Here is a 25,008-nt window from a genome sequence, read left to right as displayed (position 1 = left end):
GGAGAACTGCTGTCATTGTCATATTCGTAATGATTATGTATCCTTCAACATGACAGGTTGAGGGTAAATACAGATTAGCCTTCTTGTCATGCTAACCTGAACTGCCGTGTCATTCCCCTTGACCCATATCGGCATTGGAACAGTGAAGAGAATCACAGGCAAAATATTGTAGGTATCCACATATTATTCATATTCTTCCACTCTCATCGCAATTCTTAGACGTCATAACACAACGGCCATGTGGTTTAAAAAGAGACTCATAACAGACACCTGGAGAGTGGCCCCTACGATGCTGCAGTGTTGGAATAAAGGGCATAGTTTTAATCAGATTAAGAGATTAGGATGTTTATGCAGATTACTTTATAACCCGGATTGAGGGATAGGAGAGGGATTTCTCTGGCAGTATTCAGGGGTGGAAGACAGTTACCCGTAAAACGCGGTAAGTATTTTTTTTCTTGTATTTTTTCCAATTAATATAAATATTTGATAAATTAATGCTATTACATTCATTAGGGATAGGGAATGGATAATCTGAGTGTAGTATTGGGGGCAATTTTTATCAAATAAAATAATATCCACAACCCTAATCAACAAAATAACAAAAGATACGCAGCCTAATGCATACAATGAGGATTGTCATGGTTCTACGAGACACATTCTAAAATAGTTTTTGTGAGTGTGGCTCTGCTTTAAGAATATGTTTACCTTCCCTTTGGCAACAATGTATTTTTATTATTTGACAGACAATGCCGGGGGTGATAAATATGGACGAGTTGACAGACGTGGATAAGGCTAAAATGGAAAGAGACCAAAAGAAGATTGAAGTCAAGCTTGAGAGATGGATGGTAAATTTGACCACTTTACTTTGATTGATAATTTTTCCAATTGTAAAAGTAATTTCTATGTAATAATAATAGGTGGAATAGTAATACATTTGTACATGGATAAAAAGCCATGAAATGTTCCAAAGTGGAATGGATTGGTCATCAAAAGAGACTGTAATGACAGGTAACCTAGCGGTCAGGAGCCAGTAACTGAAAAGTCGCTGTTCACGTAGTCGTAAAATGTAAATGCATTCCTGATATTGTGTGTGTTACATGTTAACCCTTCTTTTGTATGACAGACGTCTAAGTGCTGTACTGAGTTTATGGAGGCGGTTCAGGCCGGTGTAGAAGAGGACACTCTGGTCAAAGGCATCGCAGAAGACAAGAACCCATTCAAGGAGTTGAAAGGTGGATGTGTCGTCTGCTGAAGAAGACAGGATTCAGAACAGACAGTGGAGCTTTTCTTTCACTGATTAGACCCTCTCTAGTGCCCAAGGACATTCCCCCTTCCTAGGAAACATAGTTGGATCACCAATAGCTAACCGAGAGGAGATGGTAAAAAAAACAGATGTAAATAAATCTAAACCTCATGAAACCATGTAAATGAATCCTTCTAGATTGTGATCCCTCCTTGGAGTGATGCAGTACATAAGGGTTGTTTTTGGAATGATTGTCAGAGCTTTGTTGGATGGTTTATATTGTCAGTAAAGAGCTTGTCTCCCATGAGAATGTCTATAGTCTGAGTGTGCACCATCTGTTTCATTATTGGACAAAACCACAGTCACCCTGAATGTTGTGTGAAAGACAGAGTACTTTTACAGGCTTATAGACACATGCTTATAGACACAAGATGGTAATGACAAATCTGCCATCAATGGGGAAAAAAGTAGTTATGAAAGTAAGGAACATGTATGTTATGGGCAGCTCACCTGAACATCATGGAATCCCCCTTTCTAGCCTACAGCTTGCTACTTTGCCTTGCATGACCTACAACTGCATATATGCCGCGTTGAAAACAACTGGGAACTCGGTAAAATACGAAATCACATCTTGCCGTCAGTGATCTTCAGGTCGGAAAGACGGATCTCTAGAAAATGAGCGCATTGAAGTCGCAGATTTCCGAGTTCCCAATTTCTGTGAACGTTGCAATAGCCTATGTGACACTACCGTTTGCGCATGTGCAGCTCATTGCCGCACACAACAGAAACTGTTACTTGTACAGAAATGGCTCAGCGACTGAACTTGGTAGTAAGCCGTCATTTCTCCAAATTAACCTCGCTAAGCAGTACAAGGAAGCTGACTGAAAATGTGTCATCTAAACCCCAAACGGCCAGTGGTTCAGAGATAACGGCTGATCATTTACTCTACACACCAGAGCATTTTGCGTTGAAGGAATCTCTTAAAAAGGTATGCAAGACTGGTAGCCAGTTAATTAGCGTACCATTACAACAATCAAACACAGAATAATACAATCATGATTCAATTTCACACAAAGTTAATAATAATATAGCTTTCGTGGATGTGAATATTGGTGGTATAACTTGCAAATGATAATCGCACTTCAAGGACCATGAAAGTAGGTGAGAGGTCACTAGCAGAAAGGCTAAATCGACACAAACGACTATTTTTCTATTCGTATTATCTGAATAAAGTTTCAGTTCTATCCTACGACAATATTTCGCAATATTACAAGCATCACAACCTAAACAAAACAGCAAAAGCTGCATTAGTTGGATACAGCCTTGTGGGGGGAAAAACAAACATCCACTGACTGTCACGTGACGGCTGTCTGCACTTGACATAGTACCTTGTTATTGTAGTTATATCTGACAATGTATCAATCAGTTTCGTTTTATACCACTTATAGACCACCAAATATTAGTGTTATTTATGAAATATTGCGCTACAATTGTAGCCCTCGTTGTGGTTGAACCATTTTGCTGCATGGTTGAAACAAACATCTCCGTGTTTCTGTCACAATCAGCGACAGTGACATTTTTGTTAATCAATATCATTCAATATTTCAATGTCATTCATTCAACATGCCAAACATCAAGCACATGTCGTATTCATACACAATTGTCCCAATGCATTTATAACTGGAATTTTGTCAAATTAATCTACCTCTGATATCGCTTAGTTATTCCTCAGGAACAACTAGCCAATTGCCTGTTGTTTAATCCCTGAGAAGAATCTGCTTCATAAACCTGTACTTGAATATTCATCAGGCTTATTGAAGGCAACCCTGGTCCTGGAGTGCTACAGGTATGTCAGGTGTTTTGAGTTATAGGCCGTGTTCAAGAGCATCAAAACCATAATGTATCATGAGTAAATTGTGACTGACTGACTAGTCTACAAATAATAAGTAGATATTTTATTTTATTTAACTAGGCAAGTCAGTTAAGAAAAAAAATCTTATTTATGATGCAAGGTGATTTGTAGATTAGTCAGTTGGCAGTCGTCTGCACTGTCTGCTGCAATGTCGAACAAGCCCATAAGATTAACTTTTTGCATTAAACCTGACTAACCAGTAGGTGGAATTTAGCCAATCATTAAAGTAGAACTGGCAGTGTTTTAACTACTTTGCAGATATGAAACAAACAGACAATCATAATATCAGTCAAAAATATAAAATTCCCAGTTTATACCACAAAACCAACTTTATAAGAGGTAAAAAAAAATAAAAAAAAATTATTTGACCAAAAATTCCATGACGTACAGTAAGGCATTGTTGGCAGAATAGATGGATGCAGTTCAATACATGAGTAATATAATTCACCAATACATTTGTTGGTTGTTCCAAAAATATTGCTATCAGGTTGTAAATCACAGCTGGCATAGTACATTGTTTGCTGCCTCCACCCATTTCCACCAAACGCGGAAACTATGGATACATTTCTTCCTCCTCGCGCATTATCATAATTCATATGCGCGCCACTAGTCCCTGCATTAGAATGTTTCTGTTAGCTGATACATCATGACAAAATACACCCTATTACTGTCCTGCTAATGTGCCTGGACCTTGTAGGCTAAACTGCCTAGAAAACCCCCATATCTGATCCAAATGGTTGCCCAATCAGGCAGGCTAGATGCAGTTATTTCGAAATGAATATGCATTCAAAACGCCCGGCTTTTGAGCGGTTATTCAAACGACATAGGCTATTCACTGCAGTTTACAGTTGGTGTAGCCTAGGTAGAATACATTTATTGACCCTAAAAAACTGAAACAATAGGGTAGCGCTTCTGCTTGCTTGCCCCACCACCACAGAAAGCACTGAGCTAGGCAGAAACACCTGCATTTTGGAGCTGCCTTACTCAAGAAAACAAAAAAGAGACCATGTTTCTATGCGGCTTTATTAACTCAATTATATATATATTTTTTTCATTGTTTACAAACTGATATGTGACACATTAATGCCAAAAATAACATGAAAAACAGGCAAGCCCAATTTTGTCATTGTATTTATTATTTTTTTGCAAAAAATGTGGAGTTCAAAACAGGTGGGGCTTAAACAGGCTCTGCCCCACCTTCCCTGAATGATGGGTCGCCACTGGATTTAATTAATAGTGGAGCTTTGCATGCCCGGGAACAAAGAGCGCAGCCTGGAGGAATGCACTACAGATCTGCCATTTCATAATCTGGTTACTTGTATATTTAGCTAATGAATCACCTAATATCTAGCCAATATTTAGCTTCTTACTTCGGCTACACATCACTAGCTTCTCTCTTCCAGCTGTTCCCGTGCGCAATAGGCTACGCAAGCCTCTTCGCAATAGGCCGTTCCTCTTCTCTTGAAATCCCAGGAAAAGCTATAGGCTACAAAAGTGACAGGACATTTAAATAATTTTTTATACTAGGCCTAATAGCCTATTTGGGAAAAGAAGCAGGCTTGCTTTTTTTAATTGCTGAATGTGAAACAGGCCAACAGCATAGAAAATGCATGCTGGGAAAGTGTAGGAGAGGTAGTGCATTGGTGTGATCAGTTTTGGCCGGTTATGATAACATTGTTGCACTGATGCTTTGCAGATATTTGCACAGGACAGAAAGAGATGAGCACAGTGAAAAAGAAGAACCAAAAGAATTATGGAAATCACTTGGTCAACATGGCAATGTAGATCTAAAATATGCGTAGGCTAAAAAGTGTTTGTTGTCGAATTGCTACATTTAAATATGAGTTACTATATTATTTTTAATTAGGCCTACATGTACATTGATGTATTATTTGCAATTGTCAGTATGACAATGAACACACCCTGAAAGCACTGAATGGTCTGAACCAGTATCTGTGTGTTAGAGACCTCATGAATGGTCTTGTTACCACCTTATTAATAGCAGTGTGTAGGATGTGTTGATTAACTGGTGTAGGACTGTAGATCGATAAACTATCAACTTTCCTCTAGTGTGGATGCTCAACGTTTTATAGTTATGTAGCCTATTGTTTATCATTAGTTATCGTTGTAGTTATTGGCTTGGTGGATGGCCTGGGCCTTTAAACCTCTCTAGGGTACATGAGACGGTAGCGTCCCACCTTGTTAGTTGTCTAGTTCAGTGTTGAGCGTAATAGCTGATGTAGCGTTAGTGTTTGCTATTTGTTGGCTCTTGTGTATAAGTAGTATTTCAAAATGACTACTTTTGATTTGAAATCCTTTTTGGATAACCCTACGTGGGAGGCTTTTGACAAATGTCGTAGAGTTGATTTACTGACCTTGGCTGACCATTATTCTGTATCGATCCCGCAGAGTTTAGTTAAAGTGGAGGTTAAGCAACTGGTGTTAAATGTTTTGTTGGAAGAACAAGTGCTTATATTACCGCTGCCTGAGCCTACTACCCCTGTAGGGGATGTTGCTGCTCCTGTAAATCCATTGGTGTCTGAGAATGAGGGCGAGGCTAAAGCTCCAGCCACATTGCCCTGTTTTGATCCACTCTCCCCACAGTCAACCGGAGATGCGAGGAGGGATGTCCGTTCAATACAGTTCCAACTGGAGGCGGAAGAGAGAGCGTAAATTAGGCGAGAGAATCTCCAGTTGGAGATGTGTAAAATTGAGGACGAAAAAGAACGAGAACAGCGGCAGTTGGAGTTCAAAATGCGCCAGATGGAACTGGAGGCAGAGACAGTGAGGCTAGCCTCCGTTCCTGCTGTGCCTGTTAGTGAGCAGTCCTCACCAACTGGAGCTTCCACCACTTTTGACATTAGTAGGCAGATTGCCTTGGTACCTTTGTTCATAGAGTCAGAGGTTGACTCCTATTTTTGTGTTTTTGAACGTGTAGCATTGAAATGGCCTGAAGAGGTATGGTGCCTATTACTTCAGTGTATATTAACTGGTAAAGCCCAGGAGGTTTTGTCAGCGCTACCTCTTGAAGACAGTTTGAAATATGAAGTGGTCAAAGCTACTGTTTTTTGCGCCTATGAGCTTGTGCCGGAGGCATACCGACAGAGATTTAGGTCTCGTAGAAAGTCTTCTAGTAAGACTTATGTGTGAATTTGCTAGAGACAAGGGAATCTGTTTGATAAATGGCATGCTGCTAGCAAGGTAACTGATTTCAACTCTCTCCGGGAGTTAATCTTGTTGGAAGAGTTTTAAAATTGCTTACCCGCACGCATTGTAGTTTACCTAAACGAACAGAAAGTATCCTCCCTGTCAGAAGCGTCTGTGTTGGCAGACGAGTTTCTGTTGACGCACAAGAGCGTGTTTTCGGCTCATACTGAGAGTAGAGCCACTGAGTTGCCTACTTTTAGCCCTAGTCGGCCAGCAGTAGTATATCAAGCACGCCAGAAAAATGAGCGTCCCTGTTTCTATTGCCATAAGGTTGGACATATGATTAATGATTGCTTCCTGCTAAAATGCAAACAAGGGATGCCTCTTCGTGCCAAGCCGCCAACAGGTGGTGAGGTCTGAAACGAAACAGGTGCCTCAGGGTAAATGTAGTTTGAAAGTCTCAGTCCCTGACCGCAGTTATGAACCGTTCATTTTCGAGTGGTTTGTATCCCTAGTGAATGACAAAGTGTCTCAGCGTCCGGTTAAAATCCTTAGAGATTCTGGTTCGGCGCAGTCGTTTATATTGTCTGATGTGTTGCCCTTATCCGACGATAGATACTGTGGTTCCAGTGTGTTAGTTCAGGGTATTGAAATGGGTTTTGTCCCAGTGCCATTGCACTTTGTGAATGTACGCTCTGAATTAATCAGTGGAATATTCAGAGTGGTGGTACGTCCTATGGTGCCAGTAAAAGGTGTGACCTTTATAATGGGTAACGATATTGCCGAAGGAAAGGTAGTACCCGTATTGGAAGTACTGGATAAAAGTGACCTCTCTCTCCAATGAGCTGGCACAGAGTTATCCACATGTGTTCCCCGCTTGTGCTGTCACTCGTGCTCAGGCACGACAAGTGGGAGACGTAATAGATTTGTCGAACACTGTTCTGTTCAAAGAGGTTGATCAAGAGGATGGGTTGTGTGCTACCTCTGGGAAGCTGATCACCTCTGACAAACAGCCCAGGGAAGAATCAAAGTATGTTGAACTTATTGCTGATGCAATACAGTTACCAGTCACTCGTGAGCAGCTGATTGCTAACCAAAAGGTTGACAATGGGTTTGCTAAATGTTTTTCTAGTGTTGTCTCATTGGAAGAGGTAAAGAAGAAAAACGTGGCTTACTTCATTGATGGTAATCTTCTCCTGCGTAAATGGACATCCCATGTTGACGCGGGCGGAGATTGGAATGCTGTTTACCAAATAGTGATTCCTACAGCCTTTCGACAAAATGTGTTATCCCTTGCTCATGATCACCAGTGGTCTGGTCATTTAGGAATCACAAAGACTTATGATCGGATCCTTCGACATTTCTTTTGGCCAGGCTTAAAACAAGATGTGGCTCAGTTCTGTCAGACATGCCACACATGTCAGATAACAGGAAAACCAAATCAGGTTATTCCTCCCGCTCCTCTTTGTCCAATACCTGTCATAGGTGAACCATTCGAACAAGTGGTGGTTGATTGTGTTGGACCGTTACCGAAGACAAAATCGGGTAACCAGTTTCTGTTAACAATTATGTGTATGGCAACAAGATACCCCGAGGCCATTCCTCTGTGAAGGATTATAGCTCCGGTAGTGAGTAAAGCCTTAATTAAATTCTTCACGACATTCGGGTTACCTAAGGTGGTACAAAGTGATCAAGGTACCAATTTCCTATCAAAGCTCTTCAAGCAGGTGTTAAAATCCTTGTCGTTCAAATATTTTTTATTGAGCACACACAAGAATGGTGTATAGGTATAAGACAGGTATACAATTCTTATCTAAACATAAAAGAGCAGACAGAAACAAAAAGACCCAGAGTTCTGGGTACAAAACAAATATTACAAAACAAGACATACAGAATAAGGACAGGTAGAAAGAAAGAGGGTAGGTGTCACCCCCCACTTATTCCCCCCCTTTATCCCTCCCCCACTTCTTCCCCCCCCTAATCCCCTCCCCTTATTCCCCTCCCGACTGCTCGGGTGGCGGTGCCAGCACCTGCTGCCCAAAGGTGGATTAAAATATTACAATTGAGAGTGCGTTAAAAAGTACAAATTCACAGCGCCGAATGGTCCAAGTAAGAGAGGAAAGGCTGCCAGATTTGATCAAATGTTGATAATTTATTGTTCAGAATATATCTAATTCTTTCTAAGTGTACAGTGTTTGCCAATTCGCTGAACCATAATTTGGTAGTGGGCGCTTCCCTCTTTTTCCAAAACAACAAGATTCGTTTTTTTGCCGAAATGAGACTGTAAGAGATGAGTTGTTTTTGAGGGTTGGTTAATCCGTTTAGGGAATCAGACACTCCCAGGATTATTAGAAGCGGGTCTGGGTCAATTGAAGTCTCCAGAACTTCAGAGAGGATCCTAAAAATGCCACACCAGTAACCATACAAGCTAGAGCATAGGGCAAAGCAGTGGAGTAGTGTACCCTGTGCAGCCTGACATTTATCACACATAGGGGATGTATCAGGAAATATCCTATGCAGTTTGGTTTTGGAATAGTGTAATCTGTGTAATACCTTGAATTGTATGAGACGATGTCTGGAGTTAATGGAGCAGGTGTGGATATACTCCAAGCTATCTTCCCAGTCTGCCACCGAAATGTCAGTCCATAGTTCTTCCTCCCATTTTGCCTTAATGGCATCTGTAGAAGGTGTGCTAACAGATTGAAAAGCATCATATAAACGAGATATCAGTTTTTCTGAGGTGGGGGATGTTTTTATGCAGTCGTCAAACATGGAAGGCTTAGCGTTCCCAAATGTTGGGAGGTGTTTTCTAACATAGTCTCTGATTTGTAGGTATCTGAAAAAGTTACTTCTAGGAAGATTATAAGTTTCCCTCAGCAACTCAAAGGAAGCAAAGGTCCCTTCTATATATAAATCCCCTATGGTACTTATCCCCAACTCTCCCCATTGCTCAAAGGTGTTATCAAGGTTAGAGGGGGCAAAGGAGGGGTTCCTGGCAACAGGGAGCATGAATGACAATGGTCTAAGCTCAAAGTGGGTTTTAATTTGCTTCCAGATTCGGACTGTGCTATGTATAATAGGATTGTTACGATAAAGTGACCTCTCCAGATTGACAGGCGACAAAATCACAGCACCAATAGAGAAGGGGTGACACTCCTCCCGCTCCATACTAAGCCAGCTGGGTGAGGGACGTGCGTCATCCAGCAAAAACATAACAGCGCGGAGGTTAGTGCAGTAATAAAATATAAAATTTGGGAGAGACAATCCTCCTTCCATTTTGGATTTGCAGAGGTGTTTTTTACCTATCCTGTGTGTTTTATAATCCCAGATGAAAGGATTGATAATTGAGTCCAGTTGTTTATGAAAGGATTTAGGTATGAATACTGGGATGTTCTGGTATAGGTAGAGCAGTTGTGGGAGGAAGACCATTTTAATGGCATTAATTCTTCCGAGCAGAGAAATTGGGAGAGTTCTCCAAAATTGTATGTTTGTCTTGAGTTTTTGCATCAGAGAGGGGAAATTCTCTTTAAATAGTAAGGAGTATTGTTTGGTAACTACAATTCCTAGATAGGTACATTTTTCTGAAGATAACTTAACTGGAAGATGTTCTAGCCAGGAGGTGTTTTGTAACCGTATGGGCATTAATTCACTCTTGTTCCAATTTATTCTGTATTCCGAGAAGGTACCAAACAAATTAATCACATCAAGAATAGCTGGAATACTAGCTTGGGGTTCTGTTACATAGAGGAGAATGTCATCTGCGTATAGGGAAATCTTATTTAGAGTATCTTTAGTATTATAGCCGTGTATTGCTGCATCAGATCTAATCGCCTGAGCGAGAGGTTCAATGATTAGGGCGAAGAGCATAGGCGACAGCGCACAACCCTGCCTTGTCCCTCTGTAAAGGTTAAATCGGGGCGACAATGATTGGTTAGTGAGTATTCTGGCACAGGGGTTCCTATATAAAAGCTGGATCCAATTTATGAACCCATCTCCAATATTAAATTTCTGTAGGACTTTGAATAGATAGGACCACTCAACTTGGTCAAAAGCCTTCTCGGCGTCAAGAGATATAACGGCAAGGTCCACGTTTGGTAACCTCTGAGAATACATAATGTTGAAGAGGCGCCTGAGATTGAAGAATGAGTTTCTGTTCGGGATAAAGCCGGTCTGGTCCGAATGGACCAATTTGCCAATTAAAGTGCTAAGCCTGTTAGCCAGGGTTTTTGCTAAAATCTTTTGGTCTGTATTAAGGAGGGATATTGGTCTGTATGACCCTACCTCTTCCGGATCTTTACCCTTCTTATGTATAACTGTAATGAATGCTTCATCCAAAGTAGATGGGAGAGCTCCATCCTCCTTGGCCTGAACCAACATTTTGTGCAGGTAGGGAGAGAGCATGTTTCTGAATGTTTTATAGAATTCACTAGGGTATCCATCTGGGCCCGGGGTCTTGCCACTCTTTAGAGATTTAATTGTTTCTCGAATTTCTTCAAGAGATATTTCCTTATTCAGGAAGTTAGAATCTTCCTGGTTCAGGGCAGGAAGATTACAGTCCTCCAAAAAGTTTTGCATAATTAAGGGGTTAGGATCTGCTTTAGATGTATATAGAGTCTCATAAAACTGACGGAATCTGTCATTGATGTCTTTGGGGGAAGAGAGTAATTCCCCAGATGCAGATTTAACTTTGTGAATCATTCGGTCACTCACATTTTTTCGAAGTTGTCTGGCGAGTAATTTGTGTGGTTTGTCACCAAACTCAAAATATTTTTGCTTGGCGTAGAGAAAAGATTTAGCAATTTTAGCTGAGAGAATCTGATTATATTCAAATTTTAAAGAGGTAATTTTTTTATGTTTCTCCATAGATGGATGTCTAGCATTCTCCCTATCCAGTAAGTGAATTTGTCCCTCCAGTTCTACCAATTTTCCCCTGTTTTGCCTACTCCTGGCAGTCTGATAGGAGATGATACAGCCTCTCAAATAAGCCTTAAGTGTTTCCCACAATAATGCTGGGGAAGTCTCTGTGTTGTCGTTGGTATCAAAGAAAAATGTAATTTGGTCTTTAAGATGTTCACAGAATTTTGGTTCTGTGAGGAGCTGAGGATTCAACCTCCAGACCCTCTCGTTTGGTACGATGTCACCCAATCTCAGGGAGAAGGTGAGTGGACTGTGGTCCGAGATTATAATATCATGATACCTCACATTACAGGTATAGGGGAGTAGTTTAGCATCAACCAAAAAGTAGTCAATTCGAGTATAAACATTGTGAACATGAGAGTAAAAGGAGTATTCCCTACCCGTAGGGTTAGTGATCCTCCATATATCAAATAAGTTAGAATTCTTTATGTAGGTATTCAAGAATTCACTTGAATAGGAGGTGGGGGTTCGCCGGGTAGAGGATCTGTCCAAATATTGGTCTAGCACACAGCAAGGACTCTTTTGAAAAAAGAGGGGTTATCAATGTTTGGCCCATAGATATTTAGTAGAGTTACAGAAGTAGAGTGGATCTCTCCTATTACGATCACATAACGACCCTCTTTATCCACAATAGTGGTTTTATGTAGAAAGGGAATTCCTTTCCGTACCAGAATCGCTGTGCCTCTCGTTTTGGCAGAGAAGTTAGTGATACACTTGCCCCACCCACCTACATTTAAGTCTGCTATGAGAATTATTTTTCAGATGGGTTTCTTGCAAAAATATAATATCAGACGAGAGTGCTTTCAAGTGGGCTAGGACCTTGCCTCTCTTAATTGGTTCGTTTAAACCCTTGACATTCCAGGAAGTGAATGTGAGCCCCGCCCCCTCTCATTTGTAGTTCCTATGGTGGCCTGCATAACATGTAACTCAATAAAAAGGTAAGAAAGCGCACCAAACCATCACGATCAGCATATGTAGCAGCTACACCCGAGCAGTATCCAACCAGCCCCTCCCCCCCTGCAAGCACCTTTACTTCCCACCCTGTTCCCCTACTTTCCCCACTATTTACCCCCCCCCCGATCAACCCACCTTTAACAGGAATACACAAATAGGAGAGAAAAAAATTGAAAAATAAAAATAATAAACACATTGTCTGGCCGATGCCAAAAAAGCACGGCGCGACCTCGAACAAGAGGTAAAACAAAAATAAAATCCCAACTATACGTTCACCTCTCACTATCCTAGAACTTCTACGACGCATGTGAACTGAGGAGGCGCCCGCGATTGAAGTGTTCAATTAGCATCTAATAAACCTAAAGAGAATAGGTTGCAACTTAAACATATTGCGCACTTAAGCGTCATCTTGGGTCAATCCCTGAGATAAGCAAGATATAGCATCACAAGATTATATTGCTAAGCAATGCCGGTCTAAACATGAACCATCAGCAACCGACATAGACAGCAGTACATTTACATATTGTGGGTTAGATCGGAAACAAGAATTTTTCTAAATTAAACGTACCCCCCAGTCAGAAAATAAATAAATAAAAAGGTTATATATATATATATACAGTGGGGAGAACAAGTATTTGATACACTGCCGATTTTGCAGATTTTCCTACTTAAAAAGCATGTAGAGGTCTGTAATTTTTATCATAGGTACACTTCAACTGTGAGAGACGGAATCTAAAACAAAAATCCCGAAAATCACATTGTATGATTTTTAAGTAATTAATTAGCATTTTATTGCATGACATAAGTATTTGATACATCAGAAAAGCAGAACTTAATATTTGGTACAGAATCCTTTGTTTGCAATTACAGAGATCATACGTTTCCTGTAGTTCTTGACCAGGTTTGCACACACTGCAGCAGGGATTTTGGCCCACTCCTCCATACAGACCTTCTCCAGATCCTTCAGGTTTCGGGGCTGTCGCTGGGCAATACGGACTTTCAGCTCCCTCCAAAGATTTTCTATTGGGTTCAGGTCTGGAGACTGGCTAGGCCACTCCAGGACCTTGAGATACTTCTTACGGAGCCACTCCTTAGTTGCCCTGGCTGTGTGTTTCGGGTCGTTGTCATGCTGGAAGACCCAGCCACGACCCATCATCAATGCTCTTACTGAGGGAAGGAGGTTGTTGGCTAAGATCTCGCAATACATGGCCCCATCCATCCTCCCCTCAATACGGTGCAGTCGTCCTGTCCCCTTTGCAGAAAAGCATCCCCAAAGAATGATGTTTCCACCTCCATGCTTCACGGTTGGGATGGTGTTCTTGGGGTTGTACTCATCCTTCTTCTTCCTCCAAACACGGCGAGTGGAGTTTAGACCAAAAAGCTCTATTTTTGAATCATCAGACCACATGACCTTCTCCCATTCCTCCTCTGGATCATCCAGATGGTCATTGGCAAACTTCAGACGGGCCTGGACATGCGCCTGCTTGAGCAGGGGGACCTTGTGTGCGCTGCAGGATTTTAATCCATGACGGCGTAGTGTGTTACTAATGGTTTTCTTTGAGACTGTGGTCCCAGCTCTCTTCAGGTCATTGACCAGGTCCTGCCGTGTAGTTCTGGGCTGATCCCTCACCTTCCTCATGATCATTGATGCCCCACGAGGTGAGATCTTGCATGGAGCCCCAGACCGAGGGTGATTGACCATCATCTTGAACTTCTTCTATTTTCTTCTATTTTCTAATAATTGCGCCAACAGTTGTTGCCTTCTCACCAAGCTGCTTGCCTATTGTCCTGTAGCCCATCCCAGCCTTGTGCAGGTCTACAATTTTATCCCTGATGTCCTTACACAGCTCTCTGGTCTTGGCCATTGTGGAGAGGTTGGAGTCTGTTTGATTGAGTGTGTGGACAGGTGTCTTTTATACAGGTAACGAGTTCAAACAGGTGCAGTTAATACAGGTAATGAGTGGAGAACAGGAGGGCTTCTTAAAGAAAAACTAACAGGTCTGTGAGAGCCGGAATTCTTACTGGTTGGTAGGTGATCAAATACTTATGTCATGCAATAAAATGCAAATGAATTACTTAAAAATCATACAATGTGATTTTCTGGATTTTTGTTTTAGATTCCGTCTCTCACAGTTGAAGTGTACCTATGATAAAAATTACAGACCTCTACATGCTTTGTAAGTAGGAAAACCTGCAAAATCGGCAGTGTATCAAATATTTGTTCTCCCCACTGTATATATATATATATATATATATATATATACACACATATACATACACATACATACACACACACATATATATATATATATACACATACACACACACACATTAAAATCCTTGTCAATTACGCACCGTGTGTCAAGCGCATATCACCCAGAGTCTCAGGGTGCGCTTGAACGTTGGCATCAGACATTGAAGTCTATGCTACGTAAATATTGTTTGGAATCTGAGAAAGATTGGGATGAGGGAGTTCCTCTAGTTTTGTTTGCTGCTCGTGCAACTGTACAGGAGTCCCTAGAGTTCAGCCCGGCTGAACTAGTGTTTGGTCACACAGTGAGAGGACCAATGAAAGTCCTTAAAGAACAGTTTTTGTCCCAAGAGTTGTGTACAGGAGATGAGATTGTGTTGGACTACGTTAGTCGCTTTCGTGAGCGCCTACACCAAGCCTGTGCTCTCGCCAAGGAAGCTTTGTCTTCCTCACAGAGAAGTATGAAAAGACACTATGATAAACAGGCTGTTTCTCGTCCACTACAGCCAGGTGACCAAATACTGGTGTTATTGCCTGTTCCAGGATCTTCACTGTCAGCTCGTTTCTCTGGTCCTTATTTAATTGAAAATAAATTAAGTGAAACTGATTATGTGCTTTAAACTCCTGATAGAAAACGCCAATCTCGTGTGTGCCACATTAACATGTTGAAAGCAAACCACACCCGACCCATCACCCAGTTAGATAGTTCAAAAACAGCGGAAGGTACTGCTGTCTCCTCTGCTATGATAGTGGACTGTCATATTAATGACGTTGATGGAGAGGGATTAGAGTTGTGCAATACTCAGCAGCAGTGAGCAAGATTGCCCAACTCAGAAATGCTGCTGTCTCTCCAGTCAGGTCTGGTTCATTTAACGGACGGACAGGCCGACGATGTTGTGAGGCTACTACACAGTTTTCCATGTCTCTTTAATGATGTTCCTACTCGCACAAACGTGTTGGAACATGACATTAATGTTGGAAATGCTGCCCCTATCAAGCAACACCCATATCGTGTCAACGCTTCTAAGAGGAAGATAATGATGGATGAGGTGAGATATTTGTTGGAGAATGACCAGGCTATGCCAAGTTCAAGCCCTTGGAGTTCTCCTTGCATTCTGGTTCCTAAACCTGATGGTACGTCCAGGTTATGTACGGATTATCGAATGGTAAATTCTGTCACAATGCCAGATTCGTTCCCGTTACCCAGACTGGACGACTGTATCGACACTGTTGGTGCTGCTACTTATGTAACTAAGTTGGACCTCTTAAAAGGTTACTGGCAGGTTCCGTTAACCTCACGTGCTTCTGAGATTTCTGCCTTTGTGACCCCAGACAACTTCCTACAGTACTCAGTCATGGCTTGTGGGATGCAGAATGCACCAGCTACTTTCCAACGACTGGTTAACGCCGTATTAGCTGGCGTTCCCAATTGTAGTGCCTACCTTGATGCTCTAGTAATTTATTCGTCTGAGTGGTCAGATCATGTTAACTCTAAGGGTAGTATGTGAACGTTTGGCAGCTGCTTCTCTAACCCTGAACTTGGCAAAGTGCGAGTTTGGGAAGGCTACTGTTACCTATCTCGGCAAAGAGGTCGGCCATGGACAGGTGCGCCTTGTTGATGCCAAGGTCTTGGCTATAACTGCATTCCCCGCACCTACCACCAGACGAGAGCTACGCCACTTTTTAGGGATGGTTGGCTACTACCGTAGTTTCTGTCAAAATGTATCTGCGGTAGTTGCTCCATTGACCGATTTTGCTCAGTCCGGCTAGATCGTTTGAGTGGTCCCCTGATTGCAAGGTAGCTTTTGATACTGCTAAAGCACTCTTATGTAATACCCCTGTACTTGCTGCTCTGGATTTTGAACTACCGTTTAAACTTGAGGTAGATGCTAGTGCCAGAGGTGCTGGTGCAGGGCTACTGCAGCAGGACAAGAGTGGAGTGGATCATTCCGTTTGTTATTTTTCACAAATTTAACAAATGTCAAGCAAATTATGCAACCATTGAACAAGAAGCTCTAGCTTTGTTGTTAGCTCTGCAATACTTTGAGGTATGTATTGGTTCCAGTGCCCTACCAGTGATCGTATATACTGACCATAACCCCTTAGTGTTTCTCCACCGGATGTACAACCAGAACCAGCGCCTTATGCGTTGGCCGCTTATTGTGCAGAATTATAATTTGGAGATCCGCCACAAAAAGGGTTCTGAAAATGTAGTAGAAGATGCTTTGTCTCGTGTGTAAATATGATGATTTTTGGTATGTTTTGTAAATACTGTGGTCGCAATCCCCCCTAGGGTTGCTCTTTTAAGGGTGGGAGTGTTATGGATACAGGTATCCTGTGTGTGTGTATTTATTTTCTCTCCCCTCACAGATGGCAATCATCATTCCACAATCAGTCATCAATCAGAAGACACACCTCCTCCTGTTTCCATTACCCAATCACATCTCCTTTCCCTTGGTTTAAAAACCCATTCAGTTGTTTTTTCTGGAGCTCGATCTCTCTGTGTCTCAATTAGAGGTCGACCGATTATGATTTTTCAACCCCATACCGATATTGGAGGGCCAAAAAAAGCCGATACCAATTAATCGGCCGATTCTTATTTTATTTATTTATTTGTAATAATGAAAATTACAACAATACTGAATGAACACTTATTTTAACTTAATATAATACATCAACAAAATCAATTTAGCCTTAAATAAATAATGAAACATTTTCAATTTGGTTTAAATAATGCAAAAACAAAGTGTTGGAGAAGAAAGTAAAAGTGCAATATGTGCCATGTAAGAAAGCTAACGTTTAAGTTCCTTGCTCAGAACATGAGAACATATGAAAGCTGGTGGTTCCTTTTAACATGAGTCTTCAATATTCCCAGGTAAGAGGTTTTAGGTTGTTGTTATTATAGGACTATTTCTCTCTATACGATTTGTATTTCATATACCTTTGACTATTGGATGTTCTTACAGGCACTTTAGTATTGCCAGTGTAACAGTATAGCTTCCATCCCTCTCCTCGCTCCTACCTGGGCTCGAACCAGGAACACATCGACAACAGCCACCCTCGAAGCAGTGTTACCCATGCAGAGCAAGGGGAACAACTACTCCAATTCTCAGAGCGAGTGACGTTTGAAACGCTATTAGCGCGCACCCCGCTAACTAACTAGCCATTTCACATCAGTTACTCCAGCCTAATCTTGGGAGTTGATAGGCTTGAAGTCATAAACAGCTCAATTCTTCAAGCATTGCGAAAGTGCTGTTTGAATCAATGCTTACGAGCCTGCTGGTGCCTACCATCGCTCAGTCAGACTGCTCTATCAAATCATAGACTTAATTATAACATAATAACACACAGAAATACGAGCCTTAGGTCATTAATATGGTCGAATCCGGAAACTATCATCTCGCAAACAAAACGTTTATTCTTTCAGTGAAATACGGAACCGTTCCGTATTTTATCTAACGTGTGGCATCCATAAGTCTAAATATTCCTGTTACATTGCACAACCTTCAATGTTATGTCATAATTACGTAAGATTCTGGCAATAAGTTCGCAATGAGCCAGGCGGCCCAAACTGTTTCATATACTCTGACTCTGCGTGCAATGATCGCAAGAGAAGTGACACAATTTCACCTGGTTAATATTGCCTGCTAACCTGGATTTCTTTTAGCTAAATATGCAGGTTTAAAAATATATACTTCTGTGTATTGATTTTAAGAAAGGCATTGATGTTTATGGTTAGGTACACGTTGGAGCAACGACAGTCCTTTTTCGCGAATGCGCACTGCATCGATTATATGCAACGCAGGACACGCTAGATAAACTAGTAATATCATCAACCATGTGTAGTTATAACTAGTTATTATGATTGATTGATTGTTTTTTATAAGATAAGTTTAATGCTAGCTAGCAACTTACCTTGGCTTCTTACTGCATTCGTGTAACAGGCGGGCTCCTCATGAGGCAGGTGGTTAGAGCGTTGGACTAGTTAACCGTAAGGTTGCAAGATTGAATCCCTGAGCTGACAAGGTAAAAATCTGTCGTTCTGCCCCTGAACTAGGCAGTTAACCCACCGTTCCTAGGCCGTCATTGAAAATAAGAATGTGTTCTTAACTGACTTGCCTAGTTATATAAAGGTGTAAATAAAAATTAAAAATTGGCGTCCAAAATTACCGATTTCCCATTGTTATGAAAACTTAATCTGCCATTCCGATTAATCGGTCGACCTCTAGTCTCAATCTCTCTCTCCCTCTCTCTTTGTATGCAGAGATCTCTGTGTCTCATTCTCTCCCTCTCTCCCTCTCTCTTTGTATGCAGAGATCTCTCTTTTGTTTTTGCAACTACATGTCACTTTGTCCGTTATCCTGTGAGTATTGTTTTGTTATGGTGTTTGACTGTTTGTTTGATGGTGGGAAAGGGGGTACCAAGACAAGTTGCCAATGGGCATACACTACCCGTAGGTAAACTTTGTCTAAATACACTAGTTATAACTGGGCGGACCACCCACTGTATTTTTGGTTAGTTGGTTAGCTGTTGTTGAAGCAGGTACACTAGCTTAGGGGTGTTTTTGAATGCTTATTATTTATTTCCTTGGGTCCAGCTCAGCCCCTTTTCCGGCTCCCCTTTACCGTGTGTTTAAAAATAAACCATGAGTGTTTGACGGTAATTTAGTTGTCTGGTTTTTCGTTCTCACTGTTACTTTTTCACTACTATACTTTGCGTGAGTTATGTTACGGGTGTCGTTACTAGACTGCCGGGCCAAAGGGTTTCGTAAAACACTAGCCTAGACAGTCACCGGGGACAAAGAGCTAAAAATACAGAGCCCATAAACAGAAGGAAATCAAGACAGGGACGTAAATGGAAATAAAATTGTTATCTATTGTGACTTAAACCTCAAAGGATGCAGGGAGGTTGAAAATTAACGGACATGCGGAAGATGGGAAGGATATAAATCTAAAAGGAAATGAGAAACAATATGAATACAACTCACCAGTGGGACATATAGGACCTGTAGTTTATTAAAAGAATACAGTTGAGGGTTCCGTGCATTGTAAACTTGGTAGTGGCACACAAAACAATCCTTGAATTACTACAAGGTCAGAAGTTCATAATCACATTGCAAATCCAATCAGAATATTCTAACCTGTTCTAACCTAAGTTCCATTTTAAAGTAGAACTTCTGAGATTACTCAATTTCAAATCCACGGCTCAGTCATGAAATGATGACTGCCCTGAAAACATGTTTAAGTGATGTTATTGCACTGTGCCCAGCTAGGTGTGAAACACAGCCATGTCAGGGGAAAGTAGTGTTCTTGACAGTGCTCTTGACCCCAACTTATAATTCACAGCTCTGCGTTGTGAAATTGTTCTGGTATGCAACTTTACCAGTCAAAAATAACCTTTGTGTATGATTTATAGTCCCAGTATACATGGACATTTCCCTTTCTAAGACCTAGCAGATCCTCCCTGTTCACTTCCTCAGGATTTGAACTTTGTCAAATTGTGCATTTATTGCAGAGGAAGAGCGGGACCCGCACTCTGCTCATATCTGTCTGTTGGTCATTTTGATTATACTGTGCTTTATTTCTCACAGGTTTATTTCTCATGCCTTCCCCTGGAGTGAGTGTAGTGTGTATAGTGTTATTGTTCTGGACAATCCCAGAAAGAAACCCGTAGGTTATAGGCCTACCTGTCCTGTACTCGTAGGTTATAGGTCTACCTGTCCTGTACTCGTAGGTTATACAGTAGGCCTACCTGTCCTGTACTCGTAGGATATACAGTAGGCCTAGCTGTCCTTTACTCGTAGGTTATAGTCCTACCTGTCCTGTACTCTTAGGTTATAGGTCTGTTTGTTATTCTTGGCTGGTAGTGGAGCCAGTTCTGTGTATGTTGCTATCCCTCCTTGCACAATCTTTTGGAATATGAAGACAGGCATTTTGGGGAGGCATTTTCCACTTGGCAATTGTTCATTTGTCTTGAAATGCCTTCCAACCCCCAGGGAAAGCCAGAACTTGTGCTTTACTCTGGTTATGAACTCAGTCATATTTAATAAGACTGAATTTTAAGATTGTAGAACAAACTCCATAATGAACAGTGACTCGTGGCCCCTGACTGTGGCTTACGCACTGAAGGAAGCTGCATTACACTAAATTAGTCATTTTCCTCACTTAACTGCATAATTATGGTGGTTTTAATTGCTTTTAATTCTCTCTACCTGCCATTGGAGAGTTGTTGTGCTCCACAGCAACGCTTGAATGCAGATTTATGGACAGGTTTGTCAAGGGTCTCTACATTAACTACCCAAATGAAATTGGGAGGAATTACACGTCGTTGCCTAAAATCAAACTATTTTACATAGGCAGTATTAACTGTTTTGAACATTTCCGCCCAAAAACAGGTCCATTTTTATGAGGATGTAGACTTAGCGACACAATTTCAGGTGGCTTGTTGAAACCAATTATGCATCGTAGATTTAAATGCATATAGGCTATGTTAAACACTTTAAAGCTGATAGTAGTTGTACGTTTAGGCTCTTCTACTGTACTCTATGCACCTTCAAAAAAGAACACCATCCATCTCATCATACTGTTTATCTTTGCGAATGAGGTTAGCATATAAACATGTAGGCATCATCTCCCCCTAAGAAGTGGTTGAGTTCGCAGAGAAAATGTGGGATCTTGATAGTGTCTTTTTAAGCAGTGTTCCAGCTGAAGACCTATTGGAGGCACAAATCATGAGTCAAGGGCTGCTTCCCAAATGACACCCTGTTCCCTATACACTGAGTGTACCACACACTAGGAACACCTTCCCTCAGAACAGCCTCAGTTCGTTGGGGCATGGACTCTACAAGGTGTCGAAAGCATTCCACAGGGATGCTGGCCCATGTTGACTCCTATGCTTCCCACAGTTGTGTCATGTTTGCTGGATATCCTTTGGGTGGTGGACCATTCTTGAATCACACAGGAAACTGTTGAGCGTGGAATAACCCAGCAGCATTGCAGTTCTTGACACTCAAACTGGTGTGCCTGGCACCTAATACCATACCCCATTCAAAGGCATTTAAATATTTTGTCTTGCCCGTTCACCCTCTGAATGGCACACACACACACAATCCATGTCTCAAATGTCTCAAGGATAAACAAATCCTTCTTTAACTGGTCTCCTCCCCTTCATCTATACTGATTTTAAGTGGATTTAACAAGTGATATCAATAAGAAATCATAGCATTCACCTAGATTCACCTGGTCAGTTGGTCATGGAAAGAGCAGGTGTTCTTAATGTTTCGTGTACACAATGTATTGGGCACTGCTCAAAAGTAGTGCACTACATATGGAATTAGGGACGTACCAATGGTCTCTTGACACTCCCATATCTCCAGAACGGGAGTGTTCCGCTCCTCATCCCTTCACTCCCTAACAGTCTTCAAGCATGGCGCAGGGGAGATTGGCTGTGGCCCCGCTATGAAGGGAATGCTCTCAGGTGGATTTAAGAGAGATTTTCATAATCCATAATATATTACTGTAGCTTTACATGGAGGATCTAATGTTTCACTAAATCCGAATCACTTCATCTTCATGCTTCTAGATTCCTGCATGCGTCTCTGTATGTCCATGTACTGGAGCTGGTATACTGTAACTGGTACAGTTAGTATTATGGCGACTCCATAGGGAAATTAGATGTTATTTCTGGCTAACATTGTTAGATGCAAACAGGCTTGTTAGTCTCAAACTATATTATAATTGTTTCTCTCTTAATGACAAGACTTTGGATTGGGTTTGGGGAGCTAGGCTATATGGTAATACACTAAGCAGATCTCTATCGGCAGTCTTGTGAAACTGCAATAAAGGCTTGTTGACAGTGAGTGTAATAGATAGGTGGGAAGTAGCACGCACAATAGCATCCCCCTCTTATTCATCCGTATGAGATTTTCTTTCAGTATGTTTTGTGTTCTTTTTGTATTCATTGATATGTAGACCTTAGTCTAGAAGTCTGCCAGTGATAGGTTACATAGACTGAAGTAGAGGCAGAACAGGACTGCTGAAAATACAGTTGACAACTTCCCGTTTATTTACAACTATGGACCGTTCTTAATGTGGTTCTGTCAAAATGGTGAGTCAATTTCCAAGTAAATTGTCAGGGGGAAAGTAAGTTATTTATATTAACATTCATTAGATTGGAATGAAATGTAATTTTAAATGTTAGTCTCACACAACCACACCATTGGAATACATATCCATTCTCACACAGACAACCTACGTCCAGGCCACGTAGCTCGTACCACACCTACGTCTATGCGTTTGTCATCTTTCCCTCTGTCTTTGCATGTGTTGTAGATCATCGACCAGGATATCAACCCCTATGTGGACCAATGGGAGGCCGAGGGGATATTTCCTGCCCACAAAGTCTTCAAGCTCTTGGGAAATGCTGGCTTTCTGGGTGTCAACAAGCCAGTTGGTATGAACTTCTTCTGTGTCTCTTCCTCTGTGAAATTAAATTGTCTCGGAAATCACCCGGTTAATTACTTTTTCTGAGATATTTCTTTGCCTGATTCTGATTCATTTGTGGGAAATTATGCTTAACATATTTCACTGTCTCCCCACTATAAAACTGTGTCAGTTGAAAGCACTTCCCTTTGAAGAGGGCAGCTAATTTCAGATGATAAAGATGGTTTAATTAATCTAGTGTTTTCATGAACAATCACCTGAATCAGAGTGAGACGAGAAGCAGCTTGAAAATAAGAAAATGGTGTAGCCTCGTAAAAGGGTCTCGAAAGATAAAGCAGCAGCAAGCGGTAATGAGTTCTTCATAGACCCCTGAGTACCCAATGACAAACTAGGCACTGATCTTCATCAGAACTCAACAGAAGAGCCTCTCAAGGGCTAGCGTGAGAAAATTAAGTAGAGAAATGTTGTTGCATACCAGACTCAAGATGATATAGGCCTAAGATTACTTGTCATTTTCATAAGAAATGTTAAGGAGTGCTTAGCATGTCATTCTGGCTTTGGCCCACTCCACTGAATATGTGGACGTGAGTAGCGGCCATATTGTGGTGAGTGTAGATATTTGCCCACTCTCAATGTGTGGAGTTACATTCCACAAAAGCTGTCAGTCCGATCTCCATTTTCAAATGCTGTCTACCACCTGCAGCATCACTGAGGGGGGAAAAATTGACTTTTTAGAGCAACTTTGATTGTTATATTTGAATCATATATAACACATTTCAGAATTTAAAGTGGTGATTCATTCCTAAGTCTAATTTTGTCAAGATGTTTTCAGACCTCAAGTGGTCGAGATGGGTCCAAGTCACACTACACACCAATCTAGAGCCAAATACAGCATATCAACCCAATGACTAGAAAATACAACTCATCTCGACATTAGTCCCCCTAGATGTCAAAACATCTAACAAACTTTGATTTTGAAGTGAACTACTACAGAGAACAATGCAGTGGGTGTTGGTCGTGGTGGGCCCTATGGAGAAATTGGCTAATAAATCTAGCTAGGTCAGAGAAGAGTGGGGCGAGCAGCTTTACAAAGTGCTAACTACAGAGCCCTTCAGCATTAACAGGCTGGATTAGAGAGAAGGGGGACAAGGAAGTCCCAGACACATCAGATTACCAGATGGTATATTAGATAACCTCTTTATGGTTTATCCTACACTGTCAGAACAGTGCACATATTGCTAATAGCCTATTGTTAATAGCCTATATTGCTAATAGCCTATATTGCTGATAGCCTATATTGCTGATAGCCTACAGTGCATTTGGAAAGTATTCAGACCCCTTCCCTTTTTCCACATTTTGTTACGTTACAGCCTTATTATAAAATTGATTAAATACAAAAAATCAAAATTTATCTACACACAATACCCCATAATGACAAAGTGAAAAAAAAGTTTCTTTGAAATGTTTGCAAATCTATACATATATTTTTTTTACAGAAATACCTTATTTACATAACTATTCAGACCCTTTGCTATGAGACTCGAAATTGAGCTCAGGTGCATCCTGTTTCCATTGATCATCCATGAGATGCGTTCTACAACTTGATTGGAGTCCAACCGTGGTAAATTCAATTGGTTGAACATGATTTGGAAAGGCACACACCTGTATATATAAGGTCCCACAGTTGACAGTACATGTCAAAGCAAAAACCAAGCCATAAGGTCGAAGGAATTCTCCGTAGAGCTCCAAGACAGAATTGTGTCGAGGCACAGATCTGGGGAAGGGTAGCAAAAAATGTCTGCAGCATTGAAGGTCCCCAAGAACACAGTGGCCTCCATCATTCTTAAATGGAAGAAGTTTGGAACCACTAAGACTCTTCCTAGAGTTGGCCGCCAGGCCAAACTGAGCAATTGGGGGAGAAGGGCCTTGGTCAGGGAGGTGATCAAAAACCTGATGGTCACTCTGACAGAGCTCCAGAGTTCCTCTGTGGAGATGGGAGAACCTTCCAGAAGGACAACCATCTCTGCAGCATTCCACCAATCAGGTGGAAGCCACTCCTCAGTAAAAGGTACATGACAGCTGCCAAAAGGCACCTAAAGGATCATGAGAAACAAGATTCTTTGGTCTGATGAAACCAAGATTG

At 41.3% G+C, this 25,008-nt stretch overlaps 2 protein-coding genes across 2 annotated transcripts in view; both read left to right on the top strand.

Annotated features, from left to right (window-relative positions):
• Nucleotides 1–334: 334 nt before the first annotated feature.
• gngt1 (guanine nucleotide binding protein (G protein), gamma transducing activity polypeptide 1) lies at nucleotides 335–1,561 on the top strand. Its single transcript, XM_071368733.1, has 3 exons — nucleotides 335–439; nucleotides 744–845; nucleotides 1,124–1,561. The coding sequence occupies exons 2-3, from the start codon at nucleotides 747–749 to the stop codon at nucleotides 1,250–1,252; spliced, it is 228 nt and encodes a 75-aa protein (XP_071224834.1). The 5' UTR covers nucleotides 335–439; nucleotides 744–746; the 3' UTR covers nucleotides 1,253–1,561.
• Nucleotides 1,562–1,992: 431 nt separating this feature from the next.
• The window catches only part of LOC139555163 (probable acyl-CoA dehydrogenase 6), a 57,396-nt gene continuing 34,380 nt past the window's right edge, over nucleotides 1,993–25,008 (top strand). The window contains exons 1-2 of the mRNA XM_071368731.1: nucleotides 1,993–2,231; nucleotides 22,755–22,875. Coding sequence (XP_071224832.1) covers nucleotides 2,001–2,231; nucleotides 22,755–22,875 — 352 coding nt within the window. The 5' untranslated portion in view covers nucleotides 1,993–2,000. The remainder of the gene's footprint in view (nucleotides 2,232–22,754; nucleotides 22,876–25,008) is intronic.

The sequence above is a fragment of the Salvelinus alpinus genome, chromosome 26 (assembly GCF_045679555.1).
Source record: "Salvelinus alpinus chromosome 26, SLU_Salpinus.1, whole genome shotgun sequence".
NCBI classification, from domain to species: Eukaryota; Metazoa; Chordata; class Actinopteri; order Salmoniformes; family Salmonidae; genus Salvelinus; species Salvelinus alpinus.
The sequence above is the reverse complement of the archived record's forward strand: the minus strand, read 5'-3'. Positions and strand labels throughout refer to the sequence as shown.